Source organism: Dipodomys spectabilis, unplaced genomic scaffold (assembly GCF_019054845.1).
Source record: "Dipodomys spectabilis isolate Male_0828 unplaced genomic scaffold, ASM1905484v1 ptg000019l, whole genome shotgun sequence".
Classification (NCBI taxonomy): domain Eukaryota; kingdom Metazoa; phylum Chordata; class Mammalia; order Rodentia; family Heteromyidae; genus Dipodomys; species Dipodomys spectabilis.
Window position 1 is genome coordinate 11,760,832 of NW_024870696.1, and position 23,556 is coordinate 11,784,387.

Below are 23,556 nucleotides of genomic sequence, written 5' to 3' on the forward strand. Positions count from 1 at the left end.
TCTTCAGGGTAATTGAGATCTCAGAAGATTTGGTTCAGATCCAAACAAATACACATTATGTGTTTCAGCTCAGTGTTTTTCTTAAGAAAATGCCATTCAGCAAAAAATTGTTTACTTTATTGGAAAACCAAATCGGTTCTCAAGAAATGACCGGTGCTTACAAAAAATTATTATTATTATTATTATAAAGTAACTCCAAAACCACCTGAATGCATTTGACCAAGAGGGAATCAGCCTGTGTTTAGTATTTACATTGGATACCAGTTTCAAAATCACTGATGTATGTGTGAACTGGTGCAGAAATTCTATAAACTCTGCTGTTTTTGATACTTGCTTTTTGTTTTGTTTTGTTTTGTAAAAATGATAAACTTCAGAAAATAAAATGTCAGTGTTGAGTAATTGACTTTTCTTCCTTTAATACTTGTGAGTTATACAGTTAATTAATGAAAAGTTTTCCTGGTGCTACAATCCTGTTGGAGTTTATAAAACTTATACACACATAAAGGAGTAAAAAGAGGGTCATTGATGACATCAGAGCACCTCTGAAGCCTTTGGGGTAACCCATCACCCACCCTATGGATGCCAGTGAACACGTAGCATCACTACCCAGAGACCTAAACAGAGATGCAAATTCACCTAGCAACTGCAGTCATTTAGTCTGTTTCTAACTCTAACGTTGTACTGCATTCTCATAGACCCTTAATACCACTTTCATGACTGAAGTGTTGAGGAAATTCTAGAGTTTTATATTGTATTCACAACAATAGGTGTATTTAAAAACTGCCAGTTCCTCAGGGAAGATGGTAAAAATATTAAAGCAGACAACATAGAAGAACTGTTATCACATGTATAACATCTAGAAACAACTGGCTGACTAGTGTGTCCTGGGTGACTGTCAGCTAAGTTGTAGTGACCATGACAGCCCATCATCCTTAGTGGAGAGTGAGGGTTAGGATTCATTGTATAAAAAATACATAAATATCAGGGGACACAAAAATGGGAAAATTTGGTAAAAAAGAAAGCATCTTGAATAAGTTTTGCTTGCTAAAAAAATATAGGTGGTTATGGGTAATCTACCTTTTAAGTATTTTTGACCAGTTGCTAAAAGTTGAAAATTATGTTCCCAGTGTTGACTTAAAGGCTGTTTTTAACGTTGAAGGAATTGTGTGGCCCAGTGAAGAAATGCCATAGGACAGTGAAGACATCCCATTAGTGATGACAGTGTGGCTTAACTTCAAGATCAGATTCTCATTGAATACAGTTGACTTAAAACATACACTCCAGACCTGAAGTTCAGAGATATATATGTAATAGGACCAAGATCAGAGGTTGGTTTATGCAGACATTCTGAAGTCAGGCCAGGCTTGAAGAATAAAGATGTTTCTAGGACAAATAAGGATTTGGCATTTGGTGGATACTGTTGAAAGGTTGACAGCTGGGGCTGGGAAGGTGGCTCAGTGGTAGAGTGCTTGCCTTGCATGCCTGAGGCCTGGGTTTGATTCTTCAGCACCACATAAGCAAAAAGAAAAAAGCCGGAAGTGGCGCTGTGGCTCAAGTGGTAGAGCACTAGCCTTGAGCTGAAGAGCTGAGGGACAGCACCAGGACCAAAGTTCAGGCCCCATGACCAGACCCCCCCCCCCCCAAAAAAAAGAAATGTTGGCAGCTATAGAAGGAAGACTTAGGTGCTCAGCCAAACAGCACAACTTTAGTTCAACTTGATGTTTCACCTGTATGTTGATGACTTTTGAAATCTGTAAACAGTAACTACACAAAGTCACAGAGGAAAAACACCTTAAGAAACCCAAACTCAGTTACTCTTTTCTAGTAGGTACCTATTTTTTACATTTTAATTATATAATACAATGAGAGTTACAGTCTCAGGGTCATTAGCCTCAAGAGATTATTGGTTATGAATAAGGCTTAAATTTACAAATCAAATCAGCAGTCTCTGCATATTGTAGAAAGGAGTTCTCGAAATCCAAGGCTTTAGAGAATACCCATGTTCCTGCCATGGTCTCCCCCAGCTGTTCCACTTCACCTCAGCCCAACATCTCTGATGGAATGTAGGAAAACCCCCATGTCAAAATGCTCTGTTGACCACAGTGTAGTCACTTCCTGCAGCACCAGTCAAGATTCAGAAGCAGTCTGGGAACCCACAGAGCGCCAGCACAGCATCTGCCTCTAGGTGGTGCTCCTTCACCACATCGCCGACCCGACCACAGGCCCCTGAGACACTTGCCTTTGCTTTGATGTTTCTGTTTTCCCCATCATACTTACGTTCTTTGGACTTGAAAGACAATAAACATCATTCATCTTAATTTACTTCTCTTACCTTTCTCCGAAATAGTTCCTTAGATCCCACACAACACAAATGAGTTGCACATGACTCACCTGAATTCCAGCTTTCTGAGGTTCCTGTATTTTCCAGCCTAGCATTTCCTCCTATTTCTGGACCTTTCTGCTGGGCTGTGGCTCTCTTGAAGTCACAGTAGCTGTATCTTAGGCATGCCCTACAACCTCTCAGCATCGTGGAGACTCAACAAATATCTATTTGCTTGTATAATACTGATTTGGGCCAAAATCACCTAAGATATTCCCACATTGATACATGGGAACAAACTGAGAACTACACTAAATAAAATAACCCTCACTGGGTTCAAATAGCCTGGATCCAGTGAAGTTGGTCACTAATTAATTTCCATGTCGACAGTTAAGCCAGAGAACCTACCCGAACGAAGTGGTAATCAGCCACTACAGGTAGCATGTATTTATAAGTGTTCCAGTGCTCCACAGAGGAAGTGGCCAGGGACAGAATTCAGCCTATTACTCCATTGTCAAATCTTTTTCCTGGTGGCAGAATTTGAACTCAAGAACTCATGTTCCCTGAGCTTGCTTGCTGAGCAGGATCTCTACCACTTTAGCCACATATTCAGCTCAACTTTTTGGTTATTTTGGAGATGAAGTCCCTGGAACTTTCTTTCCCCAGGCTAGCTTCAAACCATGATCCTCCAGACCTGTCTCCTGAGTATCTATCTAAGATAGTTGGTGGCATGAGCCACCAACACCAAGATAAATATTTTCGTCATTCCTAATATGATTTTTGTTGGTGGTGGTAGTGGTGGTTGTAAAGCTTGAACTCAGGGCCTGGGCCTGAGCCTCATTTGTGCTCAAGTCTAATACTCTACCACTTGAGCCACAGTACCACTTCTGGGTTTGGGGTGCTTAATTGGAGATAAGAGTCTCATGGAGACTTTTCTGCCCGGGCTGGCTTTGAACCACGATCCTCAGATCTCAGCCTCCTGGGTAGCTAGGATTATAGGCATGAGCCACTGGTGCCTAGCAGAACAATTTTTGGTTTGTCTTTGTTTTTTGTCTCTTTTTTTTTGCCTTTCTGCTTTAATGGGAAAGCACAGAAGTGCTGTCCTCAGACAGGTGCTTGTGGCTCATGCCTGTAATCCTAGCTACTCAGGAGGCTCAGATCTGAGGGTTGAAGTTCAAAACCAGCCTGGGTAGAAGAGTTCATGAGACTCTTATCTCCAATTAGCCAGTAAAAAGCCAGAAATGGAGGCATGGCTCAAGTAGTAGAGTGCTAGCTGCAAGTGAAAAGTGAGAGCCGGAGGCCCTGAGTTGGAGCCACCATGACAACAGAAAGAAAAGAAAGTACTGGTCTCTTGACGGCATTGCTTGGCTTTCATTCTGCATCATCCTTATTGTGAAGATGCATTTTTTTTTTAATTAATTTATTTATTTTTTAAACCAGGGCTGAGAACCGAACCCACGGCCTTGCGCGCGCCAGGCGGGTGCCCTTCCACTGGGCTAAACCCCCAGCCCCCTGAAGATGCATTTTTACAAGCCTAGAAATCACATGTCTGTCCTCACTATAGAGCTTTAAGAAGAAAACAGTAACTATAGCTCAGCTGCAGCTCTCTGCAGACCGCCATGCAGTGTCAGTTTGCACATGAAACAAGAAAATAGAAGGCACTAGATTTCCCCTTCACCCTTGTCCAAAAGATATGTTTACCAGGCCTGCGCATATGCCTGCCAGACCAAATTAGGAAAAAGCAAAGGACATGACAACTCATTCCATTCCGCAGCCCTCAGTGAGACACCCAGGAACTGGAAGGAAGATCAGAAGGTTCTGTTTCTCCTTTTTAAAAAGAAGGCAATTCTGCCTCACAGGAACAAAACCTTCAAACCCTAGGACAAGAGAGTTAGGGGGGCAGGGGGAGGGAGGGAAGGAGGAGACAGATGATCAATGAGAGCTTGTCTTAAAGTCTCCTTTTCCCCTTCTCACAGCCTCCAAAATGTTGGCCTCCCCAGAAGTACAAATGTCCTCCCTTGGTTGTTGGTGGTTCCATTTTAAGAGCGGAATAGGGGATCAGCTGGCCAGCAGTGACCAGTTTCTACACCCTCCCCCTCCCCCCCCCACCACGCTCTCCTGGGCTCTCCCTAGCCCTAGGAAACAGAAGCTAGAGTAACCCACTGAAGTACAAGAACCCAACTTGGATGCCCCAAAAGGGCTGGGAAATAGCTTCTAAAGCAAGAGTAATAGTGACAGCCAATCACATGGCTACTAAAGCAGAAGCTGACAGGACCCTGCAGAGCATTTTGAGGTTAAGACTGCACTGTCATTTCATTCACCCATTATAAAAGGCATAGAAAATCCAAATGAAGGCCAGGCAGCTGAAAGGAATCCCTTTGCTTCACTGAATTGTCAGTGTGCTGGGACACTTGAACTTGAGAAGGAAGAAATGCCTTAAATATATTTGTGTAAAATTCTAAGCAATTAAAAGTCAAGGGTATTTATATCTTCTGGAAATGAGGTGGAGTGAACACCTAATGATCCAAGGTCATAGGTCCTGGTGTTAAACTATTAGGTTTCATAATAGTTGAGTGTGTGTGTGTGTGTGTGTGTGTGTGTACTAAATCTCAAGACTGCACTCAGGGCCTCTTGGCACTCATTTGGCTCTTCTGCTCACAGCTGGTACTCTACCACTTGAGCCACTCCTCCAATCCAGCTTTTATGTTGGTTAATTGGAGATGATGTCTCTCAGAGTTTTCTGTGCCAGCTGCCTCCAAACCATGACCCTCAGATGTCAGCCTCCTGGGAAGTTAGGATTACAGACTTGAGCCACCAGCATACACTTATAAGCTTTTTCAAGACAAGGATCACATTGTTGCCTTTGTCCCAAGAGGTCACTACAGTGTGTAAATTGGGGCTGTAATTATCTGGAGCCAGAGCTAAGCTCCATATCAGTCCTGGATTTCAGTTCTTTTCTTTCTCTCTGTTCAAACCACAATGAGCGCAGGATTGCCATGCAGTTGGGAAGATAAATAATGCAGGGATGCAGCCCCACCACATTTTGCCTGAACAAAATAAAGATGAAGCGCTGGATCTTGCATAGCTCAATTTAAAGTATGAATATTTGATATCAACACATAATAAAGGCCAGGTGAGTCATGCCTATAATCCTAGCTGCTTGGGAGACTGAGATCTGAGGATCACAGTTTGAAGCCAGCCAGGATAGGAAAGTCTGTGAGACTCTTATCTCCAATTCACCACCAGAACATTGGAAGTAGTGCAGCGACTCAAAGTGCTAGCCTTGAGCAAAAGAGCTCAAGGACAGTGCCCAAGCCCTGAGTTCAAGCCCCACAACCAACAACAAAAATGAACAAACAAAAAACATAATAAAGGACTTCACTGACTCATGCCTACAATCCTAGCTATTCAGGAAGCTGAGATCTGAGGATCACAGTTTAAAGCCAGCTTGGGTGGGAAAGTCTCTTATCTCCAAATAACAAAAAACTGGAAATGAGAATGTATCTCAAGGTGCAGAGTACCAGTCTTGAGCAAAGAACTAAACAATTGCTCAAGGACCCAAATTCAACACAGCACACACACACACACACACACACACACACACACACACACACACACACACACACACACACACACATACACACACACACACTAAGTTCATAGCTAGGATTGCAGGTATGGTGCCTAACTGCTTTACTTCTTTTTTTTTTTTTTTTAACCGATTGTCATTGGAATCTGGCAGACTGGATTTCGGTTGTTCCATTCTGTCTTGTTTTTGAGACAGGATCTCCCTGTGTAGCTCAGGCTGGCATAATCCTTCTGCCTCAGCCTCTTGAGTGCTGGGATATAAGTGTGAAGCACCACCATATCTGGCCATCCTGGTCCTTTATGAGGTCTGAAGCTCTGAATGAATTATTCACCCCGACTCAGTTTCTTTTCCTCTCCATGATTTTGTAAGGAGCAAATGGCATGCTGCTCAGTAGAGAGAAGCTGTTACTGTGCTATTTATTGTTAGTGGTTCCAGAAAGGATCCTTAGCCTGGGCAGCCTCTTCATTAGATGCATAATTGCCCTGGGGTAGCACCTGCAAAGATGGACACAGGCTTGCATTTGCAAACAGGGTGATGCTGGGAAGGACAGCTTCGTGGAAGGTTCTGGCCAGGTTCTGATCATTTCTGACAAAACGTTGCCTCACAACGCTGTAAGATGGTTTCTGTGTGGCCTTCCGTTGTTCACACCCCAACCTGGGGAGGGGTGGCTGTCACTCCTCTTTTCCACCTACTTAGCCTTTGAGGCACGGTGACACCCATGCTGTGTGTCCAGAGGGGAGGAAGTGTGTGTGGACACTGTCTCAGCCCTGACAGTGGCCTCGCAGCTTCCGGCTGACCCCTCCTCTTGGGCTCCCGGACCTCTGGAGCTCTTCTTGGTGAACTCCATGACTTGGGATCAGCTGAAGTCGGCTGCTCCCAGTGTACTGGAAGACAGCAGCTAGAGTGACACATCCGTCCAAAGGGTAAAGCCATAGACTGGCTGAGGTAGCACAGGGACTCCTGAACCCACCTGGGCTGGGGGGGGTCTAGCCCCAGGAAGACATGGTGGTCACAGGAAGAGGCCCACAGACCAGGAATCACTGCTTTTCTCCCTGTGCCAGTCCTACCTGTTTGCACCATGGAGCTTCCTAAATTGGGGTTCACCTTCCTTTTCAAAGCTCACAAGAAAGCAGTCCTTCAACTCCCACTGCCTGCTCCACCCCTCACAACCTGACTGCCCCCTGTGTCCACTGTCCCAGCTCTGCCCATGCCGGTGGCCTGCCCTCAGTCCCCTCTCCCTCCTCCCATCTCTTGACCTGATGATTGCATGACATTTTCCCACAATCGCCTCTGGCTCCTCTTTCCCAGGGCTTCACCTGCCTTAATTAGAAACTCCCTAAAGTTCAATCTTTTTTTTTTTTTAAGTTGGCAGCCTATCTCAGATGGATTGCCCTAGGGAGACAATCTGGCCAAGATCATGATTTGTGATTTGGAGCTGTTTGTATACCAGTTGTACGGCAGATGAGATTACCACACCATTTGCTGGGGTAGCCATGGGTGTCACCAGCCTCCCCCCATCCTTGGTGGTTCAGGCTGTAAACAACAGGGACTCTCTCATCTGACCACTCCACTCCCCTTTCTCCTTGAGTAACATCCCTTTGTCCCCAGGAGCTTTTCACAGGCATGATCTCTTCCTGCAGCAGAGTTAACATCATCAGTTCCCACCTGATGTATTGTGCTAGCTTCTTCCTGTGTTTCCTGGCCCTGCTAGCAACCACCTCCAGGCTTTAAAGCACTCATTCCCTGTCTTCCTTCCAGAATTCTATGTCCCAGTGGACTGGGACAGAGGGGACAGCAAAGCAGGATCAGGAAAAAGAGGAACCATGGCTCACCTGCTTGTAAGCAGACAACCTGCACAAGAGACAGAAGTTTTGTCTAGTGTGAAATTACAAGTGAATTCAAAGTAGGCTGTCCAGTGTTTTGTGGGAAAAGGGCTTCCATAGCATTTAATGATGCTAGACAGAATGGTGAATGTCCTGTCTTTAACTGTACTGCAAGATAATATACTAATCTGCATGCTCCTGTGTGTGAGGAATCACAAGGAGGAAATGGTCCCAAAGCTGAGAGCAGGCAGCCCAGAAGCGAAGAGGAAGGACCTGCTGTGTGGACAGAGGTGTAATTGAGAGCCCTAGGGCCCGCCGATGAGCGGGTGGCCTGCACACTGTGAGCCTTTGCTAAGTCAGCCTAGAGTAGGAGGAGAGGAATGTGGACAGAGACCAGCACCCCACAAGGCAAATAAAGATGCCTTGTTTATTTGTCTCTCTCATAAATATATTTCTGTCTTACAAAAAGCCAGCAAGATAAGCAGAGATTTTTGTTGTTGTCATGTGTTTGTTTTTGTTTTCGGTCGATCATAGGGCTTGAACTCAGGGCCTGGGCCCTGCTTCTGAGCTTTTCGGCTCAAAGCTAGCACTCTACCGTTTTGAGCCACAGTTCCATTTCCAGTTTTCTGGTGCTTAATTGGTGATGAGAGTCCCATGGACTCCCCCTTTCCTGGTTGACTTCCGCCACCATCCTCAGCCTTCTGAGTAGCGAGGGTTACAGGCATGAGCTACCAGTGCCCAGCTTTAATGTTTTTTTTTTTTCTTTTTAATCTGTCTGTTTGTCTATCTGTATTCATTGTGGAGCTGGAGATTGAAATCAGAGCTGTCTTGAGCTGCAAAGCCTTCTTTTGTCTCTCCCTGTTGAGTAGCTGGGATTACAGGCAAATTTGGCATTGTTTTTATAACCATTTTGCAGGTGATAGAAGTAAAGTGCTTGAGAATAAAAGGGACTTTTGAAAGTTTACTCAGAAGTCCAGATCAGACACAGGGTATGAATCCAGGATTTCTCACTCCTAAAGCCAAAATACAAGATGAGAAGAATAGGAGATTGAGGGTTCAGAGTCCAGAACCATGGGGTTCAGAGTCCAGCTGGGCCTAGAAGTCACCCAGCAGCCCCTAGATCAAGGCCCTGAGCAATTAAGACTCCCTAGATAACACAGGGAAATTTGGAACTGGGCTTTCAAAGTCTCTCCCCTTAGTGACACCGGAAGTGTGGTCAGGGAAAGTCCAGGGATAGATAAACAAGTTTTAGCTTCCCAGGGTGGAGGCTGTTCCCTGGGGCAGCTCCACTTAGCTGTTCTCAGGAATAGCCCAAGACTGTCTAGCCAGAGACTGTCTAGGAGGTAGGGTGTTTGATTAAACAGGTAAGATTGGACACAGAATTGACAAGGCCTTGTGTAAAATGAAAATGAGAGCCTCATGTTCAGAAACTTCAACATGATTGAAAATAAATCAAGGGTGGGGATTTTCTAAGCACAGGTCACACCTCCTCCGTATCCAGCCAACCTCAACTTCTAGCTGCCACTGTGAGAGCTTTTACAGAGCAAATATATTGAAAGGGAGAGGCAAACAATGCTCTATCTTTGTGATAAATGCAACCTATGTTTGCTTTGGTGGTTCAATGGTGAACAAGTGAGAAAAGGTCTGACATTAAGGCTTTGGACATGAGGTCCTCTAGTGTGTGCCAAGGGATCCAGGCAAAGGGATGTGGGTGCCAGCAGGATAGGGTGGATGTGCTGGATGGCTGAGAATAGCTATGGTGGGCAGAAGAGGATGTGAGCATATGTCAGCTTCCTGCACAGGCCAGCAGAGGGACCACCAGGCCTCTGGGTGGGTGGCTGAGTCAAGAGCCGCCCGCCCCAAGCCTGTTCTTAGTGGGTAGCACGTCTGTTAGTGCTGTCCAAGATTGCATTCGCTGTTTTGACAAGCACAAGATACTGTTGACTCATCACAGGCTCATGATCAGTCAGCCAACTGTGTAGAGTTCCAAGAGTTGTCTCTTTCCTGGGATTGAGCGTTTAAACTTAGGAGGAAAGCTTTACATTATCCCTACCAAATTTCAACCTGGAGGGGCTGGGAAGGTGGCTCAGTGGTAGAGTGCTTGCCTTGCATGCATGAGGCCCTGGGTTCGATTCCCCAGCACCACATAAGCAAAAAGAAAAAAAGCTGGAAGTGGCTCAAGTGGTAGAGTGATAGCCTTGAGCTGAAAAGCTGAGGGACAGCGCCCAGGCCCAGAGTTCAGGCCTCACAACCGGACCCAAAAAAAAAAAAAGAAGAAGAAGAGAGATTACATCAAAATAAAAAGTGTCTGCACAGGCAAAGCACCTAGTTACTAAACTAGAAAGACAGCCAACAGACTGTAAGATCTTTATCAGCATTACATCTGATAAAGACCTAATATCCAAAATATACAAGGAGCTCAATAAATTACCCCCCCCCCCAAAAAAAAACCCTAATAAGCCAATCAGCAAATGAGCAGAGGAGCTTAGGAAAGACTTCTCAGAAGAAGTAAGAATGGCAAACATATGAAGAAATGGTCAAAATCCCTGGCTATAAAGTAAATGCAAATCAAAACAGCTTTGAGATTCTATCTTATCCCAGTTAGATTGGCCAGATTGTGCATTCAAACAACACCAAATGTTGGTAGTGGGGATCTCAGGGAAAAGAAACCCTATTGTTTTGTTAGTGGGAACATAAACCATGACCAATCTGGACAGCAGTCTGGAGGTTCTTCAAGAAACTAAACATAGATCTTCCCTTCTACCCATCCATACCACTCCTGGACATCTGCCTAGAACATCACAAGCCAGGATAGTGTAAAGGAGCTTGCACATCCAGACTGCTGTCCAGATCGCTGTTCATTGCTGCACTATTCACAATAGCCAAGTTATGGAAACAGCCCTGATGCCCTACAATAGATGAATGGGTCCAAAACATGTGGTACCTATACACCACGGAGCTTTACACAGCCATTAGAAAGAATAACATTACGTCATTTTCAGGAAAATGGATGGACTAGAACAAATCATGCTAACAAATCAAGCTCAGTGAGACAAAACATACATGTTTTCTCTCATATGCAAAATACAGTACTAAAATGCACAAAATGCACTAAAATGCACAAAAACATGATAGCTTATATAGGATTCTAGACACTCACACACAGAGAGATTAAAGGAGGCTACTTTTAGGGGAGTAACACAAAAGCATAATACCTCTGCACATTTAAAATACTATTTATCAAAATGAATTCCAATAAATGGAAACATGGGATTTAGTTATTTATTCATTTATTTATCTGTTTGTTTGTTTGTCAGTTGTGGGGCTTCAGGGCCTGGGCACTGTCCCTGAGCATTTTTTGCTCAAGGCTAGTGCTCTACCATGATGAGTCACAGCTCTACTTCCAGTTTTTGGTGGTTAATTGGAGATAAGAGTTTCACAGCCTTTCCTGCCTCACAGGGCTTTGAATCATGTCCCTCAGGTCTCAGCTTCCTGAGTTAGGATTACAGGCATCAGCCATGGGTACCTGTCCAGCTGGGGTTTATTTTTGTTGTTTTGGTTTTGGTTTTGCTTTGGGTTTGGGATTGTTTTTGTTTTGTTTTGGTCTTTCTAGTGGTCGCAAAGAAAGTGGGAGAGAGCATAGACATGGAAGGAGGAAGGGAGAACAAACGAAGTCAGGATATTCCGTATCACTATGCGGAAAATTAACTATGCAACTTGGGGGCAGGAGCAGGAGAAAACTGGAGGACAGGGAAGGAAGGGGCAGCATTGGCCAGAAGAAGTTGTACTCATTACCCCGCTTATGAAATGGTAACCCTTCTGTACAATACCTTAATAGTAACAATAGAATAATATGTTTAAAAATCAGGAAAAGTAATGGGCTAGAGGTATGGCTTAAGTGATAGACTACCAACTGCTCAAGGCAAGCAAGCTGAGAGAGCATGAAGACATCCGTTAAAGTCTCAATACCAGAAGAAGACCAAGGGCTGGGAAGGTGGCTCAGTGGTAGAGCGCTTGCCTTGCATGCATGAGGCCCTGGGTTCGATTCCTCAGCACTACATAAGTAAAAAGAAAAAAGCTGGAAGTGGCGCTGTGGCTCAAAGTGGTAGAGCGCTAGCCTTGAGCTGAAGAGCTGAGGGACAGTGCCCAGGCCCAGAGTTCAGGCCCCATGACCGGACCCAAAAAAAAAAAAAAGAAGACCAAAAAAAAAAAAAAAAAAGTGACATTAATAGGAGGAAAATATTATAGACATAGTATTTAGCTACCTAAACTGTTTAATGTCTAAATTGGTTGGATTATCTTATCTAAGAAATATCTTTCCTGAATATATCACTGATATTTGCATATGAAGCTTTCCTCATCCATCTTCTCAAAAAGGATGAAAGGCTGGGTGCAATGGCACCCACCTATAATCATAGCTAGTCAGGTGGCAGAGATCAGGAAGATTTGGGATCGAGGCCATCCCAAGAAAAAAATTGGAAAGATCCCCTCCATCTCAACCAGAGGCTTGGCGCAGTGCTGCATAGATGTCACCTCTGCTACACAGGAAGCATAGATGAATGAAGTCTGGGCAAGCCCAGGCATAAATGGGAGACCTGTACGTAAAGTAACTAAAAATCAAAGAGACTGGAGGCAAGGCAAAACCCTATCTAGCAAGTGCGAGGCCCTGAGAGTTGAAACACTAGTAAAGGAGAAAGGGAAGAAGTATAAAGAAGAGGAGGGTTGGGCACCAGTGGCTCAGGCCTGTGATTCTAGCTACTCAGGAGGCTGAGATCTGGGATCACAGTTTGAAGTCAACCCAGGCAGGAACATCTGTGAGACTCTTATTTGTAATTTAGCAGCAAAAAGCCAGAATCAGAATTGTGCCTCAAGTGGTAAAGCATTAGCCTTGAGCAAAAAAAAGCCCAGAGCTAATGCCCAGTCCTTGAGTTCAAGCCCCAGGACCAGCACCAAAAGAGAAAGAGAGGAAGAGAGGGGAGGAGGAGAGAAAGGGAAAGGGAAAGGATGGAGGAGAAGGAAGAGGAGGAAAAGGAAGAGGAGGGGGGATGGGGAGGAAGATAAAGAGGAAGGGAAAGAAGAGGGAAGAATGAGGAAGAAGAGGAAGGGGAAGAGGAGGAGGAGGAGCAGGAGGAGGAGGAGCAGGAGGAGGAGGAGTGGAGGAGGAGGAGGGGGAAGAAGAGGAGGAGGAGGAGGGGCAGGAGGAGGAGGAGCAGGAGGAGGAGGAGCAGGAGGAGGAGGAGTGGAGGAGGAGGAAGAGGAGGAGGAGGAGGAGGGGCAGGAGGAGGAGGAGCGGAGGAGGAGGAGGAGGAAGAGGAGGAGGAGGAGGAAGAGGAGGAGGGAAAGTCATGGCACCAGGTTACAACTGCCTTATTCAGGGGACTTTCTCTATCAGTGAAGGGAAAAAATAATCTTCCAAAACTCCTCAAAAGTCTTCTACTGAAGTCTCATGTTTGTTCCTGCACCAATCAGAGCCCCACTCCCTTTCCCTGGGTTGGAGGCTTACGCCCTGGAAGCACTGGCCTTGGGGAGTCTAGGGACTGGAATAGAACGGGAGTTCAACAGAAGGAGGAAGGAAATGAAGGGTGGCTGAAAAGGCCATTCAGGACCAGTGGGAGCAATGGTGAGAGGGGGGGAAGCACAGGTGACAGTTATAAATTGTGACACACACGTCGGGGGAGAGGGTCGTGGAGAGCAAGTCACAGATCAGGAAATGTCACTGGGGCGGAAGTGAAAGGCCCAGCCAATGTAGCAGAGGGACCAGGCCTGGCTCAATGCTGAGTGGGACAGGAAGGAGACCAGTGGGCTGGGACAGAGGCAGACGACAGAGAGATGAGCAGAGCCAGCAAGAGAGCTTCAGGAGAACCTCACATGCGTGGGGTTTGGAAAGCTACAGACTGCCCCAGGAGCAATACTCCAAATGGGGTTTGAAAACATCAGCCTGGCTACTTCAGGGCAATGCCAGGGGGACTGCCATGTTAACCCCCTGCTGAGGGTTACCGGGGAGAAGGAGCAGCCTTTGTTGGCAGTGCAAGGTGGTTCTGAAGGTGTAGATATGAAGAATGGCCAATAGGAGGTGCTAGTGAGCGACACAGAGGCAAGTGAGAAAAAGAGGGGGAAGGGTGAGGGGTACAACTAACTAGTGCAGGACTGTGGCGTGCAGGGCTGTGGCTTCTAAAATGAGAAGGTATGGTCTCAACTTTTAAGGGGCCCCAAGAAATAACCTGCAATCAATATTTGCGAAGAGGTGGTACAAAGCAGGAGGTGGGAGAGGAGTTTATTACCTGAAGCGTGGAGCTACATGTCATAGAAGTAGTGACATTAGTATCATTTGCAGGATGGGCCTTGAAGGATGAGGAGGAGTTTGCCAGCAAAGAAGGTGGAAAGGCCTTGCAAACACGAGGAAGGGTCTATATGTAAGGCCACACATATATGTCTTCAATTCTCAGCCTTCAGACCCACAAGTCATGTAGATAGACTCCTGAGTTCTCTCCGGTGCAATAAACTGTGAGTTAAAGTATTTCACTCTCATAAGCATCTATTGTACTTTCCAGGAAGATGGAGGGGGGAGTGGGGGGGGGATGTTTTGCTTGGACTTAGGGCCTGGGTACTGTCTTTGAGCTTCTTTTTTGCTTAAGGCTGGTGCTCTACTACTTGAGCCACAGCTCCACTTCTGGCCTTTTTGGTGATTAATTGGAGGCAAGAATGTCATGGACTTTCCTGCCCAGGCTGGCTTTGAACCATAATCCTCAGATCTCAGCCTCCTGAGTAGCTATAATTGCAGGCATGAGCCACCTGCACCCAAGTCAGGAGTTCTGTAGAATCGCTACTCAAAATTGTTTCTCAGTGAAGGTGTCCCGTCTTTCGCTTTTCTCATGCAGCAAGACATCTAAATCTGTGTTGGAAAATCCTGTTTTTCTTTCTTTCTTTTTTTAATAAGCCAGAACAAGACTCTCCTCTCTTTACAGGAGCTGTGTTTACTGTCATGTGGGGCTCTGGATCTGGGCATTTGTCCCTTCTAAACTGCTGTGTGTTCATTACAGTTATCTCTGACTTTGATGGACCCCCAAGACCATTCTACTGTCTCAGAAATGTGTTCTTTGCTCAGTTTTGCTCAAGATAAAAACTAGCATAGTGGTGCCTGCCTGTGATCCAAGCACTCGGGAGGCTGAGGCAGGAAGATCACAAGTTTCAGGTCAGCCTGGATCATATTATGACAGCCTATGAGACAGAAAGAAAATAAGGAATCCGTTGAATTCTCCTCTCATCCAGTTCCCTTTGGCAAAGGTGTAGAAACAAGGAGACACTCAGATTTACCAGGGTTACCTTGGCTGGAAGCTGCCACAAAGTGGGGTTGGGCAGGGAGAAGGAGAGGTGGAGCAGGGGGCAGAACCAAGCGCTTTAGGGAACTGAACCGTGGCTGCACTTCTGATGTACTTCCGCCCTCTTCTCACCCCACCTCCTCACCCCGCCCTCCAGCCTCTACTCTTCTTTCAGGGTAGCTTCTGCGTCAGTTCCTGGAAGGTGGGGACATTTCCTGACACCCTTGCAACACTAATAAGTCACCCTGAAAGAGACTTGACCCCCACTTGGAACACCAGCCTACAAGTGTGGAGACGCAGGGCTCTGGGGCCACCCTACTGTGGGAGACACACCTGCTCCCTGCCTGGCCTCCCTGCCCCCCCCCCCCCAGCTCTCAGTCCCCTGGCGTCATCTGACCATGTCCCTGGTGGAGGCCATCAGCCTCTGGAATGAAGGGGTGCTGGCAGCTGACAAAAAGGACTGGAAGGGGGCCCTGGAAGCCTTCAGCACAGTCCAGGATCCTCACTCGCGAATTTGCTTCAACATTGGCTGCATGCACACAATCCTGGGAAAGATGCCAGAGGCGGAGAAGGTGAGTGGGGTGGGGGGACTCCTCACTTCCTCTGAGCCCCTCTCTCAATCCCTCTCCACTCCAGCAACCTCGTCTGATTGGGGATGATGGAGGTTACCAGAACAAAGGTCCCAGCTAAGGGCCTGAGGGACAGGCCTGGGTCTGCAGATGGGTCTGGCAGCCACCATGGCAAAAATCTCTGCTAGTTCCCATGAGTAGCAGTGGTGAGGTTCATGCTGATTCCATTTCTCAGTGCAAGTCATTTCTTAACACCTTCATGAAGACTCCTCGAGTTGTGCTTCCTCCTACCAACTCTTGTTGGACCCAGGTTCTCTGTCTTCCTACCTTGCCCAGTTATGACTTTCTAAGAATTTCACAGGCATCAGCTTTGCCTGCCCAAGAGATTGAGGAAAGGCCACATAGGAAAAAATAGGTTTCCACTCAAGTGATAATTCTGATCTATTATGCAGGGCTTTCTTTCAAGGCTTCTGAGGCTGTTGGGAAGAAAGCATAGTGAGATTTTTTTTCTTATTTAAATAGTCCTAGTAAGAGATAGAGCATTCTAACAACTCCTTTTTGGGGATCCATCATAAGGTAGAGAGGGCGTGGAGTTTGGAAGCAGAGGAACCATGATCAAATCCCAGCTTGAGCTCCCCCCACTTCTCTCTTTCTCTCTCTCTGTCTCTCTCTCTCTCTGTCTCTCTCTCTCTCTGTCTCTCTGTGTCTCTGTCTCTGTCTCTCTGTCTCTCTCTTCCCCCCCCCTCTGGATTTTCAGTATTAATTAAACAAGCTACATAAACTCCTGGCTTTCAGCACCACAGGGATTTAAGTATCATGAGCATGAAGAGATATCAACTATTAAAGTACAGTACAGTGTAGCTTCACATTGCTCTCTGAAAGGTTTTGATTTTTTTGGAGAAGTCTTGGCAATTGAGTTCTCCCAGCACCCTAAAGAGCCCCTGTACCCCACAGTCATCTTGTGAGCAGCAGGTAAACAAGCCCCAGTCACACCCTCCTGCCAGGAGACGAGGGCTTGCAATGCTGTGACGGGAGACCAGCAGGACTCATGCTGCAGAGGGCCAGTCAAGGGGACGGGAGGGTGGTGGCAGCAGGCAGCGCTGGCCCCGCCCCCGGAGCGGGAGAGCAGCTGGGGGCCAGCAACAGCGTCAGCTCTGTATTCTGAGAGGTGGTAGAGACAAAGCGCACATTGTCTTGTTGGGCAAAGGAGGTGATTAGTCAGGGTGCAGCTCTCCCAGCCCAGCCTCTTGGCTCCTGCCTTGGCCTGGACATGGGATCCTGAGCCAGGCTGTGACCGCCACCACCACCACATGCTCCCAGCTCACTGGCTCCGCTGGCTCCTGACTAGATTCCTTCTTGCTCTATTCTGCTGACCTGACATTCTCTCTTGCTCTTGTTTACCTGCCCTTACTATATATATATATATTAATATATATGTATATTATATATATACTAATATATATAGTGTATGTATGTATATGTGTGTATAATATATATTATATAACATATACATACTATATGACTTGTGTATATATAATATATAGCATGTATGTATAAGTGTGTGTATACGTATATACACATAATATGTATTCTTAGTTATTTTAGTTATAAAATATAGATACTATAAATATTCTTGTTATTTATATCATATTGATATCTTAAATTTATATCACAAATCATCTTATTTGCCATTTAATTTATTAATTTGATCCTACCAATAATCTTGAAAGACAACTAGGAATGTCCCCATTTTACAGAGGAGAAAACTGAGGTTCCTAGAGATAGCTTCAGGCGAGGCAAGGAGGAAGTGACAGCCCAGAGAGTTCTGATGCCAAGTGACTATGCTCCAGATTCCTATCCCATCACCTTGAAGAGCCGGATCATTCCCAGGCCCCTTTTTGACTCTCCCTGGGACTCATCTCACTTCTTTTCAACTCCTCGCTCACTGGCCGCATCTGGACTTTTCTCTCTGCAGGCTTTTACCAGGAGCATTAACCGGGACAAGCACTTGGCGGTAGCTTACTTCCAGCGAGGGATGCTCTACCTCAAGATGGAGAAGTAAGTGGCCCAGTGCTGCCCACACTGGAGAAGGCTGAAGAGCCTAGGCGAGGGTCTCAGGGATGCTGGGCCTGGTGTGCACAGTGCCTGACTAGCCCAACCCTGGCAGGGCCTCAGGAGCGCAAGCAGGGGAGGGTCTACCAGGAGGGAAGGCGGGCCTGCCCCAGAGTATCAGAGCTGTACTCACAAGTGGTAGAAACCTCCACCGCTCCTGCCCCACACTTCAAGTGTCTCTGGTGGGGTTGTCCACAGTACCTTACACCTGGGAAGCAATGATCTCTCCCAGATGAAGAGTTTCATGAAACCCCATGAAAATTGGGCTTCATCCTAGTTAATAGGTTTCCAACACTGAATGAGTATAATTCAGCCACAAAAATGAGAATACAAACCATTAACAATATATCTTGTCAATTAATACATGTTACATACATATTAACATTTTAAAAGTTTACAGTAGATATCTTAAAAATAGGTGTGGGGGGTGGTTAAAAAACAGCACAATTGGGGCTGGGAAGGTGGCTCAGTGGTAGAGCGCTTGCCTTGCATGCCTGAGGCCCTGGGTTTAATTCCTCAGCACCACATAAGCAAAAAGAAAAAAGCTGGAAGTGGCGCTGTGGCTCAAGTGGTAGAGCGCTAGCCTTGAGCTGAAGAGCTGAGGGACAGCGCCCAGGCCCAGAGTTCAGGCCCCACGACCGGACCACCCCCCAAAAAAAAAACCAACAGCACAATTCCATTTGTTTTCATAGAAGAGAGACCAGAAGGCCATCGATCTGTAGTGTGCAGACTAGATCAATACTTTGGCCTTAGGTATTTTTGGTAAACCTTTCTGAATAGTGGGATGATTTTCTTCAAACACTCATGGAACCCTGAGTGGAAAGATAAATATAAATCAATGTTCATCTCAATTCCCACTCCCCCCACCAGATGCCAAAGACCAAATAAATAAATAACAGAGGAAAAAAAACATTGTCCGTGTGAATTTTAAGTGAGTTGGGAGATAGCACATGGAATCCTTTATAGACGATCTCTCATTGCTTACAAGCTCCAAGGAGAAACTGGGCCCAGGCTAAGGAAATTCTTTCGAGTAGTGCAATGGGCCCAGTGGTGTGAGTGTGGGTGAGGAGATAGGGTGGTGGTATGGCATCTGGAAGGATGCAGAGGGTACTCTGGGGAGGGGCTAGGCTCTGGTCCCACGCCACTTTGGAAGGCCCTAATCCTAGGACCCGGGTAGAAATGCAGCCTGCAAAGCCCACGTGGTCAGCTGTTACTAGGGGCAACCACAAGGAGCTCGGAATACTTCAAAGATGTAGCGTTTTGCCAATTACCTAAAGGCTTAAAAAGCAAAATCTTCCCAGAAGGGGGGAAAAAAAAGTACAACCCAAGAACACTGTGCAGACAGAATCCAGGGCTGAAAGGAGAAACAGAGTTGTCTGTCTCCTTGGCTCTGTGCACCTGTGTCACTGAACATTCTTCTCTTGTTCCCTCCTTCCTCCAACTCCATATGTTATAGAATATGCAGAGACACCAGTGTGTGGCTCACGCCTGGAATCTCAGCAAGCAGGGATATAGAGATTTGAGACAAGTTATTAAAAACGAAACAGGCTTGGGCATGGTGGTACACAACTGAATCTTAGCTATACAGGACACAGAGGTAGGATCAGGGCGTGACAAGGCCTATCTGGGTAAAAGCACAAAACCCTATCTAAAAAAATAGACAGGACTGAGGCATGGCTCAAGTGATAAAACTCTTTCCTGGCCAATCAGATGCTGACTCCAAACCCCAGCACCCAAGAATATCTAAGAAGGTCAAGCACAAATCCCCCAAACTGTGTTAAATCTCAAAAGGCAGACTCTAAGACTGTCCCTTTAAGTATCTCTCATAGGCTAGCATAAAGATAACCCACAGCAAGAGGAGCTGTTCCCAGAAGGAAGTTTCACATGCAAATGCTTGCAAGTTCCTAAGCCTGAAAGGCTGAGATCTTGAGGGAGTTAGCAGAAGATCCAAGGTTCAGTTTCTTGAGCTTTCCTTCCCAGGCTAGATTCGAACCATGATCTTCAGATCTCAGCCTCCTGAGTAGCAAGGATTACAGGCATGAGCCACCCAGGCCCAGCCATTCTGTAAATTTCTTAAGAAATCTCTACACCCCTACAGGTATTTTAGTACTGAGATAGGGGTTCTTTAATACATGCTGGTTGAATTAATTCAATGAAAGTGAGCAAGTCTCTACATCAAGAGACTCATAGATTAAAAGGAGGAAACAAGTCACCAACTAGGACTGGGCAAGTCCTCTGTGAGTGCTGTATTTAAATTAGTGCCTTGAGCAATGATTCCTTACTAAGTGGTTAAGAACCATGTTTGATTGCAGAAGGACTTGTTTTAGAGTGATAAGGTCACTCTCTCCCCAGCCATCTCAGGTCATGGCATGGCTTTCCTGTCATCTAGAAGTTCCAGCAGAACAAAGTCCAAGCGCATTTCCCAAGAGGCAGGTGGTGTCTTTTGTTATCCTGGCCATGCTGTCTGCCCTCTCTGGCCCTATACTTGTCAACCCAAAGTTGTTCGTAAAAAGTGGTAGCTCCCTTCAGATGTTACGTAGAAAGGAGACCTGAGCCGGGCGCCGGTGGCTCACGCCTATAATCCCAGCTACTCAGGAGGCAGAGATCTGAGGATCACAGTTCAAAACCAGCCTGGGCGGGAAAGTCTGTGAGACTCTTATCTCCAATAAAAACTCAGAAAACTGGAAGTGGCGCTGTGGCTCAAGTGGTAGAGCTCTAACCTTGAGGGACAGTGCTCAGGCTGAAAGTTCAAACCCCACAACGGACAAAAAAAAGGAGACCTGCAGTCAGTCCTTCCTGCTGAGCTCCAGATGAGAAAGGGTGGAATCAAAACCCCTGTCAGAGGTGTACTACAGTATCCCAAAGATTCTTGATATGTTAGCTATGGGTGTGTGAACTACAGGAATCTGGGCTACGTGGTAGCTACATTGGTAGCAGGAGAGCAGCAGGAACTTCTGTGGTTACTAAGAAACCTTTCTAAGGCCTGTTACAAAAGAGGTTGGATGAGGAACCTTCTCATGCTGCGAAGCCATGGTGGGAAGCCCCAGCCTGGGGCCACAAGGGCTGGCACTGCACAATAGGGTATTACTGAGTATGGGTGTGTGGAGGGAGAGAGACAGAACCCTCAGAGCCTGTGGTGAGCAGGTGCTCCTGCTGACTCCACAGGAGGCTTTCACATGGAAGAGGAGTTTGAAGAGGAGCTAGAGGGAGGCAGGCCTGTACCCACCGCCCACTGCACCACACATAGGGCTGAGCTCTATTTTGGACTTTTCATATTGAGCCTATTCAGACCTGTACAGCAGGAAACAGAGCTGTGTGTCAAAGCATGGCCACCTACACCCTGTGGATGCACTGCGGGGGGGGGGGGGGGAGAGAAGAGAGACCAAGAATAGAGAGGGAGGATGCATTCAAAGACATGTTTAAAATGGGACATTAGAGTTAGAAAACAGTGGCTCATGCCTGTAATCCTAGCTACTCTGGAGGCCAAGGTCTGATGATTGCAATTCAAAACCGACCCAGGCAGGCTAAGTCCGTGAGATTGTGTGTGTGTGTGTGTGTGTGTGTGTGTGTGTGTGTGTGTGTGCTGCAACTGGGGCTTGAACTCAGGGCCTAAGCTCTGTTCCTAAGCTTTTTGTGCTCAAGGCTATTACTCTACCACTGAGCCACAGCGCCACTTCTGACTTTTTTGGTAGTTAATGGGAAATAAGTGTCACATAGACATTCTGCCATGGCTGGTTTTGAACAGCAATCCTCAGATTTCAGCCTCCTGAGTAGCTAGGATTACAGAAATGAGGCCCAGGCTTTGTGAGACTCTCATTCCCAACTAACCACCAAAAAGCTGACAGTGGAGCTGTGGCTCAAGGTACTAGAGCACTAGCCTTGAGCACAAAAGCTAGTTTGTTTGGGGGTTTTGTTATTGTCTTGTCACTCAGAGCAAGCACTCGGAATTGTCTGTCAGTTCTTTCTCTGTCACGCTAGGGACATCTCTAGGAGTGGGAGAATTACAAGGTGAGGTTTGCTGGGCTCCTGCAGGTCCAGGTAGACCCAGGCATGTCTCTTCACAGCTGAAATCCATCTGCTTCGCCTGCTCAGCAGGGAGGAAGGCCCATTTGTAAGTTAATGCTGATGACACTTTAGCGTGCCCTCTGAGACCTGCCATGGAAATTGTAGCTGCTCAGGGAACAGGATACCTGCGCCACCACCTGCCCCCTCATCAGCTCAGAGAAACAGCTTGGAAGGATGGACCGATGATGCCTTCGTGCCAACTCTCCCTTCCCACCACTCGGGGTCATGTGAAAGATGTGCGGCGATGACTTTGAAATGCCCATTGCTTCCTAAGGAAGGGCGCCCATGCTTTCACGCATTTTATAACTATCTCTGTTAGCAGTAAGGATATTGGAGAGAGCGATGCTCCTGTTTCAAACCCAAACTCTCTTTCTTCTCCCATTGCCCCTCTAGCCACCACTGCCACTGTTTGTGAGCTGCTTAAGATTGAGAGGGAACCAGTAGCTCATGCCTATAAATCTAGCTACTAAGGATCTGAGATCTGGATGATAAAAGGTTCCAATCTGAAAGACTCCATCTGCAATTAACTAGCAAAATGCCAGACTGGAGGTGCAGGTCAAGTGATAAAGCACCAGCTGTGAGCATGCAATCCTAGCAAGAGCACAAGGCCTGAGTTCAAGTGACACACACACACACACACACACACACACACACACACACACACACACGTTCCTCTAGTAGGGATGGCAGCTCCATCTCTTCCTCTAACACCTGGACCCTTAGGCTCTCTCTTAGGCCAACCAGCCCCTCTGGTCAGCTCTAAGTCTCCTTATCTCAGTCCCAGCGTCTACACTGTGTTTTTAATCTCATGAAAATAGCTAATACAGTGCAGAGTTTTAAATAATGCTCTGACAGATGATTGGTACATGGGTTGAACATGTTGTACTGCGGTTTTGAACTGAGAGTCTCACACTTGCTAGGTAATTCTACAATTGGTAGAATTTAGAACTGAAAAAAAAATTAGGAACAAATGTGTCAGGGACCTTTTTTACATATAGTGTTTACAACATCCCTGTGAGAATCGCCATTCTTTTTGTTTGCTTGTTTGTGTGTGTGTGTGTGTGTGTGTGTGTGTGTATGTCAGTTGTAGGGACTGAATTCAGGGCCTGAACGCTGTCCCTGAGCTTTTTTTTTTTTTTGCTCAAGGCTAGCACTTTACCACTTGAGCCACAGTACCACTTCTGGTTTTTTCTGCTTATGTGGTACTAAGGAATCAAACCCAGGGCTTCATGCATGCAAGGCTACTACTATAAAGCCACATTCCCAGCCCAGAATTGCCATTGTTACTACAGATGAGGAAACAGTGAAGTAACTTGACTTTCCTCACCGGACATGAGTGGCAAAGCCAAGACTCAAATTGGAGCTGGAACCACACAGAAGCTAGTTCCTCCTTTATAGATTCTTTGTCGATCATCTGCAGACAACACAGTCCTATATGACAGGGTGATGATTCAAGGATCCACCAATAGTGAGGCCTGGTTCCTGGCTCCTGTCCCTGCCCTCAAGAGCCCTCCCTCCACCACGCTACCCCTTAAAGATCCTTGCCAGCTCTAGGTGGCAGTGGCCTAGGAGCTTTCAGCCCAGCTACCCAAGTAGGAGACACAACCAAATAGCCAAGATGGGTTCCTGTGTGCCAGGGGCTTAGTGGAGTGACAGGTGGGCTGGGCTGGTGGTGTTGTCCCCACTCACTGTAATCTAGCAGTGGTCCTCTTCCATCGGGGCCTCTGAAGGTCAGGGCCTCCTCTGGATGTGAATCTTA

General features: G+C 46.4%; 1 protein-coding gene across 1 annotated transcript in view; it reads left to right on the plus strand.

Annotated features, from left to right (window-relative positions):
• Positions 1 to 2,649: 2,649 nt before the first annotated feature.
• Ncf2 (neutrophil cytosolic factor 2) overlaps positions 2,650 to 23,556 on the plus strand; it is a 42,216-nt gene continuing 21,309 nt past the window's right edge. The window contains exons 1-3 of the mRNA XM_042674644.1: positions 2,650 to 2,654; positions 15,423 to 15,623; positions 17,596 to 17,678. Coding sequence (XP_042530578.1) covers positions 15,450 to 15,623; positions 17,596 to 17,678 — 257 coding nt within the window. The 5' untranslated portion in view covers positions 2,650 to 2,654; positions 15,423 to 15,449. The remainder of the gene's footprint in view (positions 2,655 to 15,422; positions 15,624 to 17,595; positions 17,679 to 23,556) is intronic.